The sequence below is a fragment of the Pseudorasbora parva genome, chromosome 5 (genome assembly GCF_024679245.1).
Source record: "Pseudorasbora parva isolate DD20220531a chromosome 5, ASM2467924v1, whole genome shotgun sequence".
In the NCBI taxonomy this organism is placed as follows: Eukaryota; Metazoa; Chordata; class Actinopteri; order Cypriniformes; family Gobionidae; genus Pseudorasbora; species Pseudorasbora parva.
In genome coordinates, this window is record NC_090176.1 from 17,166,941 (window position 1) to 17,180,763 (window position 13,823).

The following is a 13,823-nucleotide window of genomic DNA, read 5'->3' on the forward strand; positions in this document are numbered from 1 at the left end:
CTACAATGCTTTGGGGAAGGTCCTTTTCTATCCCAGCAGGACTGTGCCCCAGTGCACAAAGAAAAACTTGACTGTCCGTAACAGAGCCCTGACCTCAACCCCATCAGACACCTTTAGGATGAACTGAAAAAGAGAATATGAGCCAGGCCTTCTCATTCAACATCCGTTTCTGACCTCACAAATGCTCTGGATGAATGGCCACAAAATCAAGGAAGAGTGGAAGCTTCTTTTTACATAAAATAAATGGCCAGTGGCGCTCTAGCTCTATAATAAGATATCATACAGCCACACAGACACCAGCCTCCTCTTAAGAGGTCAGTGCTAGTCATTGAGTGCTTTGAGTGTTCATATGCAGGTGACACATCAGCGCACACATACACAGACAGGTCAATGACAACAAAGCAGATACAGTTTGGAAGGATAAGTATTCCATGGTGTGTGAATTCACACATGCATATAATGGAGCATAATGAGCATGCTCGGGTCATTACAGTTTAACAGATGATTCATTTGATTTGCCACAGGGAATCACACGCTTCCCCTGAATGACTACAGCGCTGAACCCCATCTGTTCATTTTGCCACCTCACTGCCCACAACGCAGACTCACCTTCATGAATTCTTTATTCTGCCATCACGTGGATCAGCAGTTCTCACATTAGGTTATTCCCACTTTACCTTTTAGTTTTAAAATTAATTTCTTTTTTAAAAAAATGCATTTTAATTTAAGGATGTGGAGAATTAATTTTGTGCTTTTATTTTTTAAGTACGAAATGATATTGATAGTTAATAAAGAAAAAATATTTATTTAGTAAAACACAAAAATTTACAAGGACTAATCGTTTATTTTGAGTGCACAGAAGAAAAAAAAACTAATTTGGCACTCAGCATTGACGTAAATAAAAATAAATAAATAAATAAATAAAATAAAATAAAAACTGCTTGCGTGTTTCTTCTGCGGAAGAACCTTGTTTTGGTTGCGCTTCGGCTCTGCTCCTCTGTGCGGATGAATGGTCTTCGAGTCACCGATGAACATCGGAGCGGATTCGGATGGATGTTTTGTTTTTACAACGGTGATTCCACGCACGGATGCTTGGCGTTTTGAATGAGCCATTGCTCGTTTTTTCATTCGTTAATTATGACAAAAGGTTTCAGCTACCCACTGTCAGAGCAACTTATCACATAGTAGCTAGCTACATAGCGGCATGCAATTTCCCGCGAAATCCGACCCGAAACCTCTGAAAGTCATTATTTTAGATTTACCTAAGTGCATTTTCATAAATAGGTATGCCTCTACAAATACATTGGCAGTCTTAGCCAGATCTGCTTAAGTATAATTTTCTTTCACATTTATGTTCTCTTCAAAAATGACATTTTTTCATATATATTATATATTTAAAAAAATATTATATATATAGGCTATATATATATATATATATATATATATATATATATATACACACACACACACACACACACACACACACACACACATATATATATATATATATATATATATATATATATATATATATATATATATATATATATATAGTAGCTACCTGAATTTATATATGAATATATATAAATTCCTACCTGAATATATATATATATATATATATATATATATATATATATATATATATATATATATATATATATATATATATATATATATATATATATATATATATATATATATATATATATATATATATATATATATATATATATATATATATATATGCACACACACACACACACACACACACATATATATATATATATATATATATATATATATATATAGTAGCTACCTGAATTTATATATGAATATATATAAATTCCTACCTGAATATATATATATATATATATATATATATATATATATATATATATATATATATATATATATATATATATATATATATATATATATATATATATATATATATATATATAAATTCATCCAATATAATATGCATGACCCCTTCACACTGCATCCTCGCGCGTCCTTGTATGGCTCGGTTACTATGGAGATCATAAGGAGAGCGCGCGTGCGTTTCTTCTCTTTTTGCGCGTGCACTAGTGGGAGTGAAGGGGGCGCGATGAGTTGAGAGATCAGTGGCAATGAGCAACACGGTCTCTGCGTTATTAAATCTCTTCCATTTCAAAGAAACAAGCAGAACTTTATATTAGCACCGAAAGGAAGCCGGTAGACCAGGGGAGCGCACGGAGCGAGAGTGGAACGAGATGGGCAGCGCGTCTTCGGCGTATCGGATGATATACCTGGACGTGGATGGACGGATTCAGAAGGTAAAACGCTCGAGTGACGCGCAAACTCTCACTACATGCATGGCATTGTGTTGGGGGAATAGAGGCAGCACAACATTACCTACCGGACTGGTTTTAGAAAGTTAAAAGCTATTTTATTATCTGTTGGATCTTGTTTATTGCGAATTAATAAACATGATATGGGTAAACATATCAACATTATATAATGATTGCTTTAAAACTGGTTTTAGAATTTAGATCCCCCCCCCCCCCCATTCTCTTTTGACAAACTATTAGGCTATACATACATTTTGTGCAGCTATTATATATCCAATTTCATAAAATGTCAGAAAAAAACTAAAAGATACTATACAAATACTATACACTAAAATACTATATAAATATATATATATATATATATATATATATATATATATATATATATATATATATATATATATATATATATATAAAATGTCAGAATATAACTTAAACTACTTTAAAGTAATTTATATAGGCTAACTACTCCATGTTATATGAATCTTTTAAGGGCAAGCCTCTTTTTAATTATTTAATCACTTTTAATCTTTTATTTTGTTAGGTTTATTAGTAGAATTTTTTTAAAATAAATATTGAACCCTGAAACAACTGATTATTGAAAATGGATATTTGTGATCTAGAGAAAATTTAATTCAACATTTACATTTTCAGAAGAATTTTAAATGATCTTTTTAATGAACAACTCTTTGTGTCCTGCTAAATGAATTGGGAAACTGTCAATGCTCTTACTTTTAAACATCCTTGCATATTATTAAATATACATGTGCAATTTTGCGTTTAAAGAATCTTGCTTAAACAATGTTTAAAATCTTAAAGAAATTTTCTTGAAAACTCACCTTTTCAAAATGGAAAACGGACATTTGCAGACTGATTTGACTATATGGCTCTTTGGAGATTATTGATGTCACGTACGGTTTTCTGTTTTTGAATTTACTGTCCATCTATAACAGTGTTTGAAGATTTATAGTCTATATAAATCATTTTTCCTCATTTTCACTGATCTGTATGAACTGTACATTTCCTCTTCCACTCTTTCTTCCACCCCTTTTTTAAATGTCTCCTGTTTGCCTTCATAAAACATTTTATTAGTTTTTACACACCGAGCACCCTCCTGCTTTGTCACGTTATAAAACTCAGCTAGTATGTCATGTTCTCATGAGTTGGTCTTAATTCTGTCAACAGGTTGTACAGCTGGTCTGATTTCCTTTAATAATGTTTCTAATTAAATACATTTGGCATGGTGAGTATATTATCAGTTAATTTACAGGTATCCAAGTGACAGTGAGTTGTTATCTTTCTGACTGCTGTTTGTTGGCCATACTTTATATTAAGTTTCTTAACTACTACGCCTTGTAATTGCACTGTAAATTATCCTATTGAATAGGAAATATTTCTGTGGGTGCCAGAAGTTCACTGTAAAAATACATAAACTATGTTTCAGGTATTACAGGATGCCTTTATTATTTTACAATCTATGTTTCATTAAGTCAGATGTAAAATACCAATCTACTTGAGCAATCTTAATCTACCAACATCCAATTGGCCTTCTACCTTAAAGTCCCCCTGTAGGACAGAATCGTAAAATCCAGTCATAAAACTTTTACTGATTTTTTTTTTTTACTGTGAAAACTTTTAAAAACAGTAAAAAAAAAAAAACGTTTGTAAAAACAGCAAAACCGGATTTTACTTTATAACCGCGGAATTTCATGAGGTAAATTTTTTGATGAATAAATAAATAAAAAGCAGGTAAGACTCAGTACACTAAATCAAATCGCGATATAGACTATTATCTGTAAATATTAAACTGCTAAAGACTATTTCATTATTGATCCTACATGTTTCGCATTTCTCTGTGTAAATGAATGGCTTCATTTATTGATTTACCACACACACACTGAAGCACACGTGACGCTCGTATGTTTTCAGCCTCTGCCGCCTTGCTATACAGAAACGAGGACAATTTTGCATGACATTTTTCTCCAGAGTCGTTCTGATAGTCACTTCATCAGCAGTTTACTGTTTCATTTTAAGCAAAACTATCATCATCATAAACACATGAAATCAAAGGTCTTAATGGCAACATGTCAAAATAAAAGTTGTTTTTTTGAATATAACTAGTTGCTTTTTGATTATAACTAATCCATTCAAATAGAATCCAGAAAAAAATTATGACAAGTCAAGTGGAAAACTGGTTTAATTCAGCTTCAACCAGAAACTGATTAAGAAGACGTGGAAGAGTGAATTATACAGGCTCATATACAGTCCCTGACAAAAGTCTTGTCGCTTGTGTACAAATTGACCTAAAGTGCCGCTGAAATATATTTCTAATCAAGATTTTTTTTTACAAGAAATGGCAAAGAAATGACATTTTTGCAAAGACATAAGTGTTGTCACCTTGTCATATGAGCTTCACCTGTGACTAATAATGGATCAATTAGGTCTCAAGTGTGTATAAAAAGAACCCCAGTACGCTAGACCTTCACATCAACTGCAACTAGACCTCTGCAAACATGCCTAAGATTCACCCAGAGACTAAAGTTTTGATTATCATGAGGCTGAAGACCAGATCCACTGCTGATGTGGCAGTCACCTTCAATGGGTTTCAGCGTCAAGTACAGAGGATAAAAAAAAGATTTGAAGAGACTGGAGACGTTTTTGACAAGCCCAGGTCAGGCAGACCCCACAAGACAACTGCTCGAGAGGACCGTTTGTTGGCTCGAAAATCCAAGGCCAGCCCATTTTCCACTGCAGCAGAGCTCCACGAGACCTGGTCATCTGAAGTCCCTGTGTCAACCAGAACAGTTTGTCGGATTCTGTCTCAATGGCCTCCATGGTCGAATCAGTGCCCAGAAGCCAGCACTAAACCATAGACAATTGAAAAACCGTGTGGCATTTACCAAGGCCCACAGCCTGCTAAAAGGATGGACGCAGGAAAAGTGGCAGAAGGTGGATTTTTCAGATGAATCTTCTGTTGAATTACACCACAGTCGCCACAAATATTGCAGGAGACCTACTAGTGCCCGAATGGATCCGAGATTCACCCGGAAAACAGTGAAGTTTGGTGGCGGAAAAATCATGGTCTGGGGTTACATCCAGTATGGGGGTGTGCGAGAGATCTGCAGGGTGGAAGGCAACATCAATAGTCTAAAATACCAAGAAATCTTAGCTACCTCTTATTCCCAACCATAAAAGAGGCCAAATTCTGCAGCAGGACGGTGCTCCATCACATACTTCCATCTCCACATCAAAGTTCCTCAAGGCAAAGAAGATCAAGATGCTCCAGGATTGGCCAGCCCAGTCACCAGACATGAACATCATTGAGCATATGTGGGGTAGGATGAAAGAGGACGCATGGAAGACGAAACCAAAGAATATTGATGAACTCTGGGAGGCATGCAAGACTGCTTTCTTTGCTATTCCTGATGACTTCATCAATAAATTGTATGAATCCTTGCCAAACCGCATGGATTCAGTCCTTCAAGCTCATGGAAGTCATACAAGATATTAAATTTTGATCTCACAGCACTACAACTTTATTTGCTGACATATTTTTGTATTTGCTGTAAATTTGTTCAATTTCTGTATAGGCGATAAAACTTTTGTCTTGCCAAAATTTAACCTTTCTGTCTTGATTAAATGATAAATATTTTTTCTGTGAAAATTATTTATTTCAGTGCATTAAACATCATTTGGGAGCGTTTTAGCTTTTCATATGAGCTATTTCTAACACCAATGAATTAATTAAAAGTCAGGTTAATATCAGGTATTTCTAGAAAATAGATAAAAAATAGAAAAGCGACAAGACTTTTGTCAGGGACTGTACAAATTGATGTATCAGAATGGTAATGTGTTTTATGTATGGCTCTCTACATGCTGGACACATAACGGTATTTAATTTGATTAGCCTTTTTCTTGACTGTTATCAAACAGCTACTAATGTGTTGCTAATGTTACACAAACCATGTTCCTTCATGTCACCATCAAATATAAAGATCATGAAAACATTGTAATATACACTGATCAGGCATAACATTATGAACCCTGACAGGTGGAGTGAATAACACGGATTATCTTTTCATCACAGCACTTGTTAGTGGGTGGGATAAATTAGGCAGCAAGTGAACATTTTGTCCTCAAAGTTGATGTGTTAGAAGCAGGAAAAAATGGGCAAGTGTAAGGATTTGAGCGAGTTTGACAAGAGACATATTGTAATGGCTAGACGACTGGGTCGGAGCATCTCCAAAACTGCAGCTCTTCTGGGGTGTTCCCGAGTATCTGTCAAAAGTGATCCAAGGAAGGAACAGCGGTGAAACGGCGACAGGCTCATGGGCGGCCAAGGCTCAAGGGTACACGTGGGGAACGACAAAGGATGTTGATCCAGGAACACATCTGAAGGCTGGCCCGTGTGGTTCGATCAAACTGAGCTACTGTAGCTCAAATGGCTCAAGAAGTTAATGCTGGTTCTGATAGAAAGGTGCTAGAATACACAGTGCATCTCAGTTTGTTGTGTATGGGGCTGCATAGACGCAGACCAGTCGGGTACCCATGCTGACTCCTGTTTCAATCCAATCGAGCATCTGTGGGATGTGCTGAACAAACAAGTCCGATCAATGGAAGCCTCACATTGCAACTTACTAGGCTATTTTGCTAAATGTACCCGATTTTTCATATCAACAGAAAAATATACCGGTATGGCTTCTTTTGAGACTCCCCTGCTTCACAGCATAGTTAATGATATGCTAAATCCCGCCAGCACATTGACGTGATTGGTTACACTGTTAGTGATGAAAAAACATCTGTGATTTCTAAACCGTGTCTTTTTTCACTGCTGTTAAGGAGAAAATACTTAGCAATGATGTTGACATGAATTTTCTCATGGTTTGCTTAAAGTATATCAAAAATAGCACATATAAAAAACATTAAAAACTTGATTTTCACCACAGGAGTTCTTTAAATTGTTCTGCAGAATTTAGCTCCAACTTGCCTCAACACACCTTCCTGGACGTTTCTAGTATGCCTAGTAAGGCCTTGATTTGCTGGTTCAGGTGTGTTCAGGTGTTTTGGGGTTTGAGCTGAACTTTGGAGGACAGTGGCCCTCTATGAGCAGGATTGGACATCCCTGCATTAGAATGAATTAGGTGAAAAGGTAATAGAAGTAAAAAAAAAAAATGAGCTGTGACCAAATAATTCCTACAAATGAGTGTGTTTTGCATACATTAGAGTAAAATCGTGGTTTTGTTCTATTAGTTACAAATGTGCATCTGCTTGCCATTGTTCAGCTTTGGCACAAGAACAAAATAATCAACATATAAAAGCCTAGAACACAATGAAAAACAAAAGGACCTTTTAATGAGCAGATCTGTGTGTATCCACTCCACTGCACACACACGACATTGTGTAATACAGGAGAAGTGGCAAAAGATCGTGTATTTTTTTTTAGTCGAGTGCAACTGTATATCTTCAGGCCTTTTTCTAAAATCTCACAGTCCCTCGAAGAGGCTATAGAAACTACTCTCCGCTGCTAAAATTAAGCTAAAATGGCTGATTTATTTTTGCTCTGTGATTGGTGGTACATCATTTTATTGTCTCTATTCTCCAAGGCTGTTAGTTGTGGGTTTTATGTTTCATCTTTGACAAAGTGCTCCATTAGAAGCTCTTTTTTTAGACACTAATTCGTATTTCTCATATCTTTGAACTTAGAACCTGCAATTGTATTAGGAACAATTCCCTTTCTCTCCCTTTCTCCCACTCTTCTGCTCATTCTCATCTGTCTTTCGAGCTCTAAGTCTTATTTTCATTCTCTCTCTCTTTTTTCCCTTTCTTTGGTCTGTCAGCTGCATCCCCTTCTTTGTCTTGTTCTTTGTTTTTGTGTATGTCACCTGTTTTTGCTGCCCTGTTGTGTTGTAATTGGGTCAGAGTGCTCAGGATCAGGACTGACATTACATGCGAATGACGGATGACAGCACTTGGCCTTGGCTTTATTAGTCTCAAATAATTAATAAATCTGTAATGGTCAGCATCATGCATAGAAACCAGGAAGATACTCATAGTCACTTTGATTGTACCCCATAGGTTATTAACAAAAACAAAAAAGGCACTCATTATAGTTTTTAAAGAAGAAAAAAAAAAATCTGTTAAACTATTATTAGTATTATTATCTCTATAATTTTGAAAGATTTCTGCTATTTGAGCTTGCCGCCCACCCAGAATGTATACAATTCTCTATAAAAAGTGTTAAAATATGGGAAATTGTTCTTTGAACGAGTGTAAAAACAATATTTTCAATTCATTTTGCATTTATGTCTACCATTTGTAATATTTTTATGACAACAAACTGCTGTCCTTAATACTGCTTTCATTACCATCATGCCATGCATTTTAGAAAATTTGCAGAATACTTTATATTTGGTTTTCTTGGAATGATACTATTCTTTGAATGATGATTAAAAATTGTGGGCAGCATATTTCTGCCATGACAGCAGAGAGACTATTTGAAAATAAAAACATTTATCAATTTTATGATTTTGACATCGCGGTCTGAAAATAGCTTTATTAGGTATCATTAAATTCCATATGAATTGAGTTAACGTGTAAGTAAAAAATGTCATTACTATGATGTTTGAAGGTAATGACAATTTTCACTTTTTGGAGAAAAAAAAGTATTTATATAGTCCTTTATACATATGAAATTTCAAAGTAGCTTCATGTTAATAAACAGAAAAATAACTTGCTGATCTAAAATTCATCAAATATGAAGTGAGTTCAGGGTTGATTTGCAGTCAGAATTGCAGTTGACTTTTTTGCAAAAAAATTGCAAAACTTCAGCGCAGTTAAATTGATAATATTCTAAATATATATTTAATACTGAATATTAATTGTGTTTAAAACTAAGCCCATAATCAGATCTTTTTAATCTTTAACATAGCATGAAGACGTTTATTTATTTATTTTTATACAGTGGTGTATAAATTTACAACAATGAACAGACGTTGTGTTTCTTTTAGGTGGTTTTCAGCCGTTTCTGCAGCCCGTGTGATATAAAGGAGTTATTCTGCACTGCCACAGGGCTCGCCAGGTACAGTATTTTGTGTGTGTGTGTGTGTGTGTGTGTGCGTGTGTGTGTGTACAGATGTTTTTCTATCCCGATAGGGACTTCAACCTGAATGCACACTGACTAATGGGAACTCATGTCACTTTGGGGCCCTAAATTGAGGTCCCCATGAGAAAACGAGCTTATAAATCATACAAATTGAAAGTATGTAAATGAAGAAAGTTTTGTGTGATGGGGTTAAGGGGCAGGGTTAGTCTAAGGGGACAGAATATACAGTTTGTACAGCAAAAAAATCATTACGTCTATGGAGAGTCCCACAAAGATAGTGAACCAGACGTGTGTGTGTGTGTGTGTGTGTGTGTGTGTGTGTGTGTGTGTGTGTGTGTGTGTGTGTGTGTGTGTGTGTGTGTGTGTGTGTGTGTGTGTGTGTGTGTGTGTGTGTGTGTGTGTGTGTGTGTGTGTGTGCAGTTAAAGTGTTCCCACTTTTGAAGTGCTCCCATATTTAGAAAATGTGTCTGCTGCTGACAGGAACACAACCATTTCCCTTCTGGACTCAACAGGAGCAATGGTCTCCATCGACCCCACAATGCCAAACAACTCGGAGAGGTATATATATATATATACATTGATATATTTGTTCATTTTATTGTATTACTTTTTTTATATGGACTAGAGGTCGACCGATTCATCGGATTTGCTGATTAATCGGCACCGATTGCTGATTGGTGGAACAATCGGTTATCGGCAAAAAATCAATACCAATAGTTTTTCCCGTTTGCATCCCTTGCGGGAGCGGCTGAGAAGGCTGCTGTCATTATATAGCGCGAGAGCGGCCTCTAGAGGCCAAATAAAAAACTATCACTGATTGTATACATTAACACGTGAGGACACGTGAAGGCTCCGCGCTTCACAGCTCACGCTGCACAGAGCGCGCTGACACATCTGATGCGCGTTTAAAACACCAACAGAGAAACGGTATGAATACAGAATACTTCAGTGTATGTTGGCCAAATCATTATAAAGTAATTGATTTGTTGACTAGATGCTTTAGCAGGGGAAGAACAGCAGTATGTACTTTGTCATCGAGGCTGACAGGACGCTAATATTAGCAGCAACGGTTACCTCAAGCATTTAAAACGATGTTACTGAGAAACTTTTTGATGTGAGAAACTGTATCATGCATCCAACAGAAATATAAACGCATTAGACGTCAATACATGTTGTTATTTTGATAAGAACCGAAAACCGATAACACTTAATATAATACAATAATATTCGATTTGTAACATTAAGTAAGGTTAATAAATGCTGTAGAAGTATTATTCATTGTTAGTTTTATCTGTTAACATTTTTTTATGCACTATGAACCAACATGAATGATTAAGGTAGAATTGTATTGATCGAATATTAATACATGCTGCAAAATGTACATTTACATATTGCATTTAGTTCATGTAAGCTAAATAAATAAATCCTTGTTAACAAATGGCAGTCTGTTACCTGACATTTACATTCATGTTTCTAGGTTATAGCTTAAGAAACATTTATTTGTAATACTTTAATGTTTTAGTTATTTTCTGTAGAATTTTTTTTCTGTTAGAACTCATTGTAATATTTTCATATTTACATATGAAATTAATCACATTTTCATGGTTCAGTACTTTTTTAAATTTCTTGTAATAAAGTTCAACACTGCTTTTTTACCTGTTATTTTATGTATTATTATCATATTTTAATCTATTATCTTTTTAAAAACTATCGGTCGATTAATCGGTTATCGGCAAGCGAGGTCCAACCTAGCTATCAGTATCGGTAAAATCCACTATCGGTCGACCTCTAATATGGACCTTTTTTCCACAGGTTAGTTCTGAAAAGTGATCTTCAGTCAAATAAATTTTCTTCTGAAATAGCTAAACTTTTTGGTGGTATATTATAAAACCAATTATTCAATCTAACACCACTTTGCAGACACACTAAGGGGAAAAATGGACACAGATAAAACATAAAGACGCAGTTTAAACATTCAGAGGTGAGACGCCCAGTAAAGTAGCCCACTGTGTGTGCCTTATCTGTTGGTTACATGGAAATCTGCCCTACATGCTAGACAAACAATGGATGGCGGCCAGTTGAAGATAAAGGGGAAGTCACTCTTTGAGAGTCTAAGTGTGTCCATTCACCAGTCACAATCACAATGGGCGGCTTTAGGAGCAGACATCTTGGATAGTAATACTACAGAAAATGGCATCTCGTGAGGAGTAACTTGTTAATGTTTTAGTGTGGCACCAACTCCTTTGTAACTGCTTTTGTGTGCCCTAATGTGTTTTTGAAGGTCGCCGTACAAAGTGGTGCCCATAACTGGCGGACAACTTGCAGGTAAGTTGTCAGATTTTTTGCATGTTATGTCATTTGACAGCCTAAATGTTTATGTATGTATGAATCACATGTTCAACACTGCGCTTTCACTGATAGTGTTTACATTCCGATTGAAATGGGAAAATGGAGTTTGTTTTATGAAGACCGAAAGAGCTCAAGAGTGATCACTCATATGTTCTCAAATCTCCATAAATGGAGTGTGTGGAAAGCTGCTTGTGAGCACAAGAGCGACTCCATTTATCATTGTGGGAACACTCCTGCAGCGGGGGTGGACTGCAGTCTTTTCAGTCTATCTGTGTTATCATGAGCAGAGAAGTGATTATAACTTTTTATTAATTTCAAAGCAAACTCAGATATACAAATCCCTTTTTATGGACAGATTCTCTGATTCATCTACATTCCAAGGCTATTTCTCAGCAGATTTATTGTCAACGCCATGTAGTTTTTCTGCTTTGTTTTTCAATATCCCATCAGTTATGCACAAATACTGTGGGTATTTTTTACTACCATGATACTGTTTCTGCACTATATGCATATTGTGCATAGTATGCACATTTTATATATGAATGGACTATTTTGTGAAAATCTGCAGTATTAGAGCACACTCTTTCAGTTGTTTATTATCGGGGAAGAAAAAAATGAGTGGAAATAATATACTTAAGTGCGGACTGAATGTAATGTTTTCGGATACCTAATTGTATGTTAAATGCAATTTTGTCAATATGATGCCAAAGTGTGCAGAACATGTCCTGAAAATATAAAGTTCCCCTGTAGTCAATAATTGTATCCCTTAAAACTAATCTTTGATCACTAAAATTACACAGGCTATTTAAACAGGTTTTGTCCATGCCTTAAAGGTGCAGTGTGTAATATTTATGAGGATCTATTGACAGAAATGCAATATAATATATATATATATATATATATATATATATATATATATATATATATATATATATATATATATATATATATATATATATATATATATATATATAACTAAGTTTTCAGTGGTGTATAAAGACCTTACATAATGAACCTTTATGTTTTTATTACCTTAGCATGAGCCGTTTCTATCTACATACAACGCAGGTCCCCTTACAGTGAAATCGCGATATTGCGCCATCATGTTTCTACAGTAGCCCTAAACGGACAAACTTCTCTACAGAGCGCTAGTCACTCTCTCCAACGACAACATTTTTGTCCTCTGTCTGCCCCCATAGCTTCTCTATGGGTTTGCTATTGGTGATGCAGTTCACAACCTCACTGCTAGATGACGCTAAAATTCACACACTGCTCCTTTAAAATAGCTTGAATGTAACCATACACCCTTGGTCAAAATAGTATACGCGGACCCATGAATATGCGTCTCCGGCGTGATGACTCGGATCCTTATGCTGCGTTCAGACCGCACACGAATGACGCGATTCGCGCGAGTGATTTACATGTTAAGTCAATGCAGAGACGCGAATAGGCATTCTGCGGCGCGATTCGCGCCAATGACGCAACAATGATCACGTGAATTGAGCGTTTTGAACGCGGATATTTGGCGGATATTCGGCGGATATTCGCGCCGCGTTAACCAATGAGGAGCCTGCTTACTGCTGTCACGTGGTAAATTGACGGATGGGAAACCCATAGGGGAAACCCCGAGGCCAGAGTAATTTAAAAATACTACTGTAGTGTCACAAAATGTACTTTTAATAGTTTTTCAGGTGAGAATGTAGTTGTTTAAAGCTCAAATATGTGATTTATTTATTAAGAGAGCTCCTATTTGAAAATTTGATCTGGTGTTTTCGGAGGTGTGAGACCCAGGCGATCACAGGAGCTCAGTGCTCATCAACCCTGGTGAGAGCAGCCTTAACTCGGATAGTCTTTCTGCCGACTGCCGTTGCCTGGAAGAACCCCCTCCCATGACGCGAATTCGCGTCTGTTGTGTAGTGAATGTCACACGCGAATGAAGCAAATTTCATGCGCGAATGAAGCGAATGGATTCAAATTGTTCACGCGTCCAACTTCGCGCGAATAGCGTGATTTATTCGCGTCATTCGCGTGCGATGTGAACG

The 13,823-nt window shown here is 36.1% G+C and overlaps 1 protein-coding gene across 2 annotated transcripts in view; it reads left to right on the forward strand.

Annotated features, from left to right (window-relative positions):
- Positions 1-2,088: 2,088 nt before the first annotated feature.
- pde9aa (phosphodiesterase 9aa) overlaps positions 2,089-13,823 on the forward strand; it is a 40,326-nt gene continuing 28,591 nt past the window's right edge. For both annotated transcript variants that reach the window (XM_067443376.1, XM_067443377.1), the window contains exons 1-4: positions 2,089-2,315; positions 9,338-9,408; positions 9,913-9,990; positions 11,714-11,757. In XM_067443376.1, the coding sequence (XP_067299477.1) occupies positions 2,253-2,315; positions 9,338-9,408; positions 9,913-9,990; positions 11,714-11,757 (256 nt within the window). In that variant the 5' untranslated portion in view covers positions 2,089-2,252. The remainder of the gene's footprint in view (positions 2,316-9,337; positions 9,409-9,912; positions 9,991-11,713; positions 11,758-13,823) is intronic.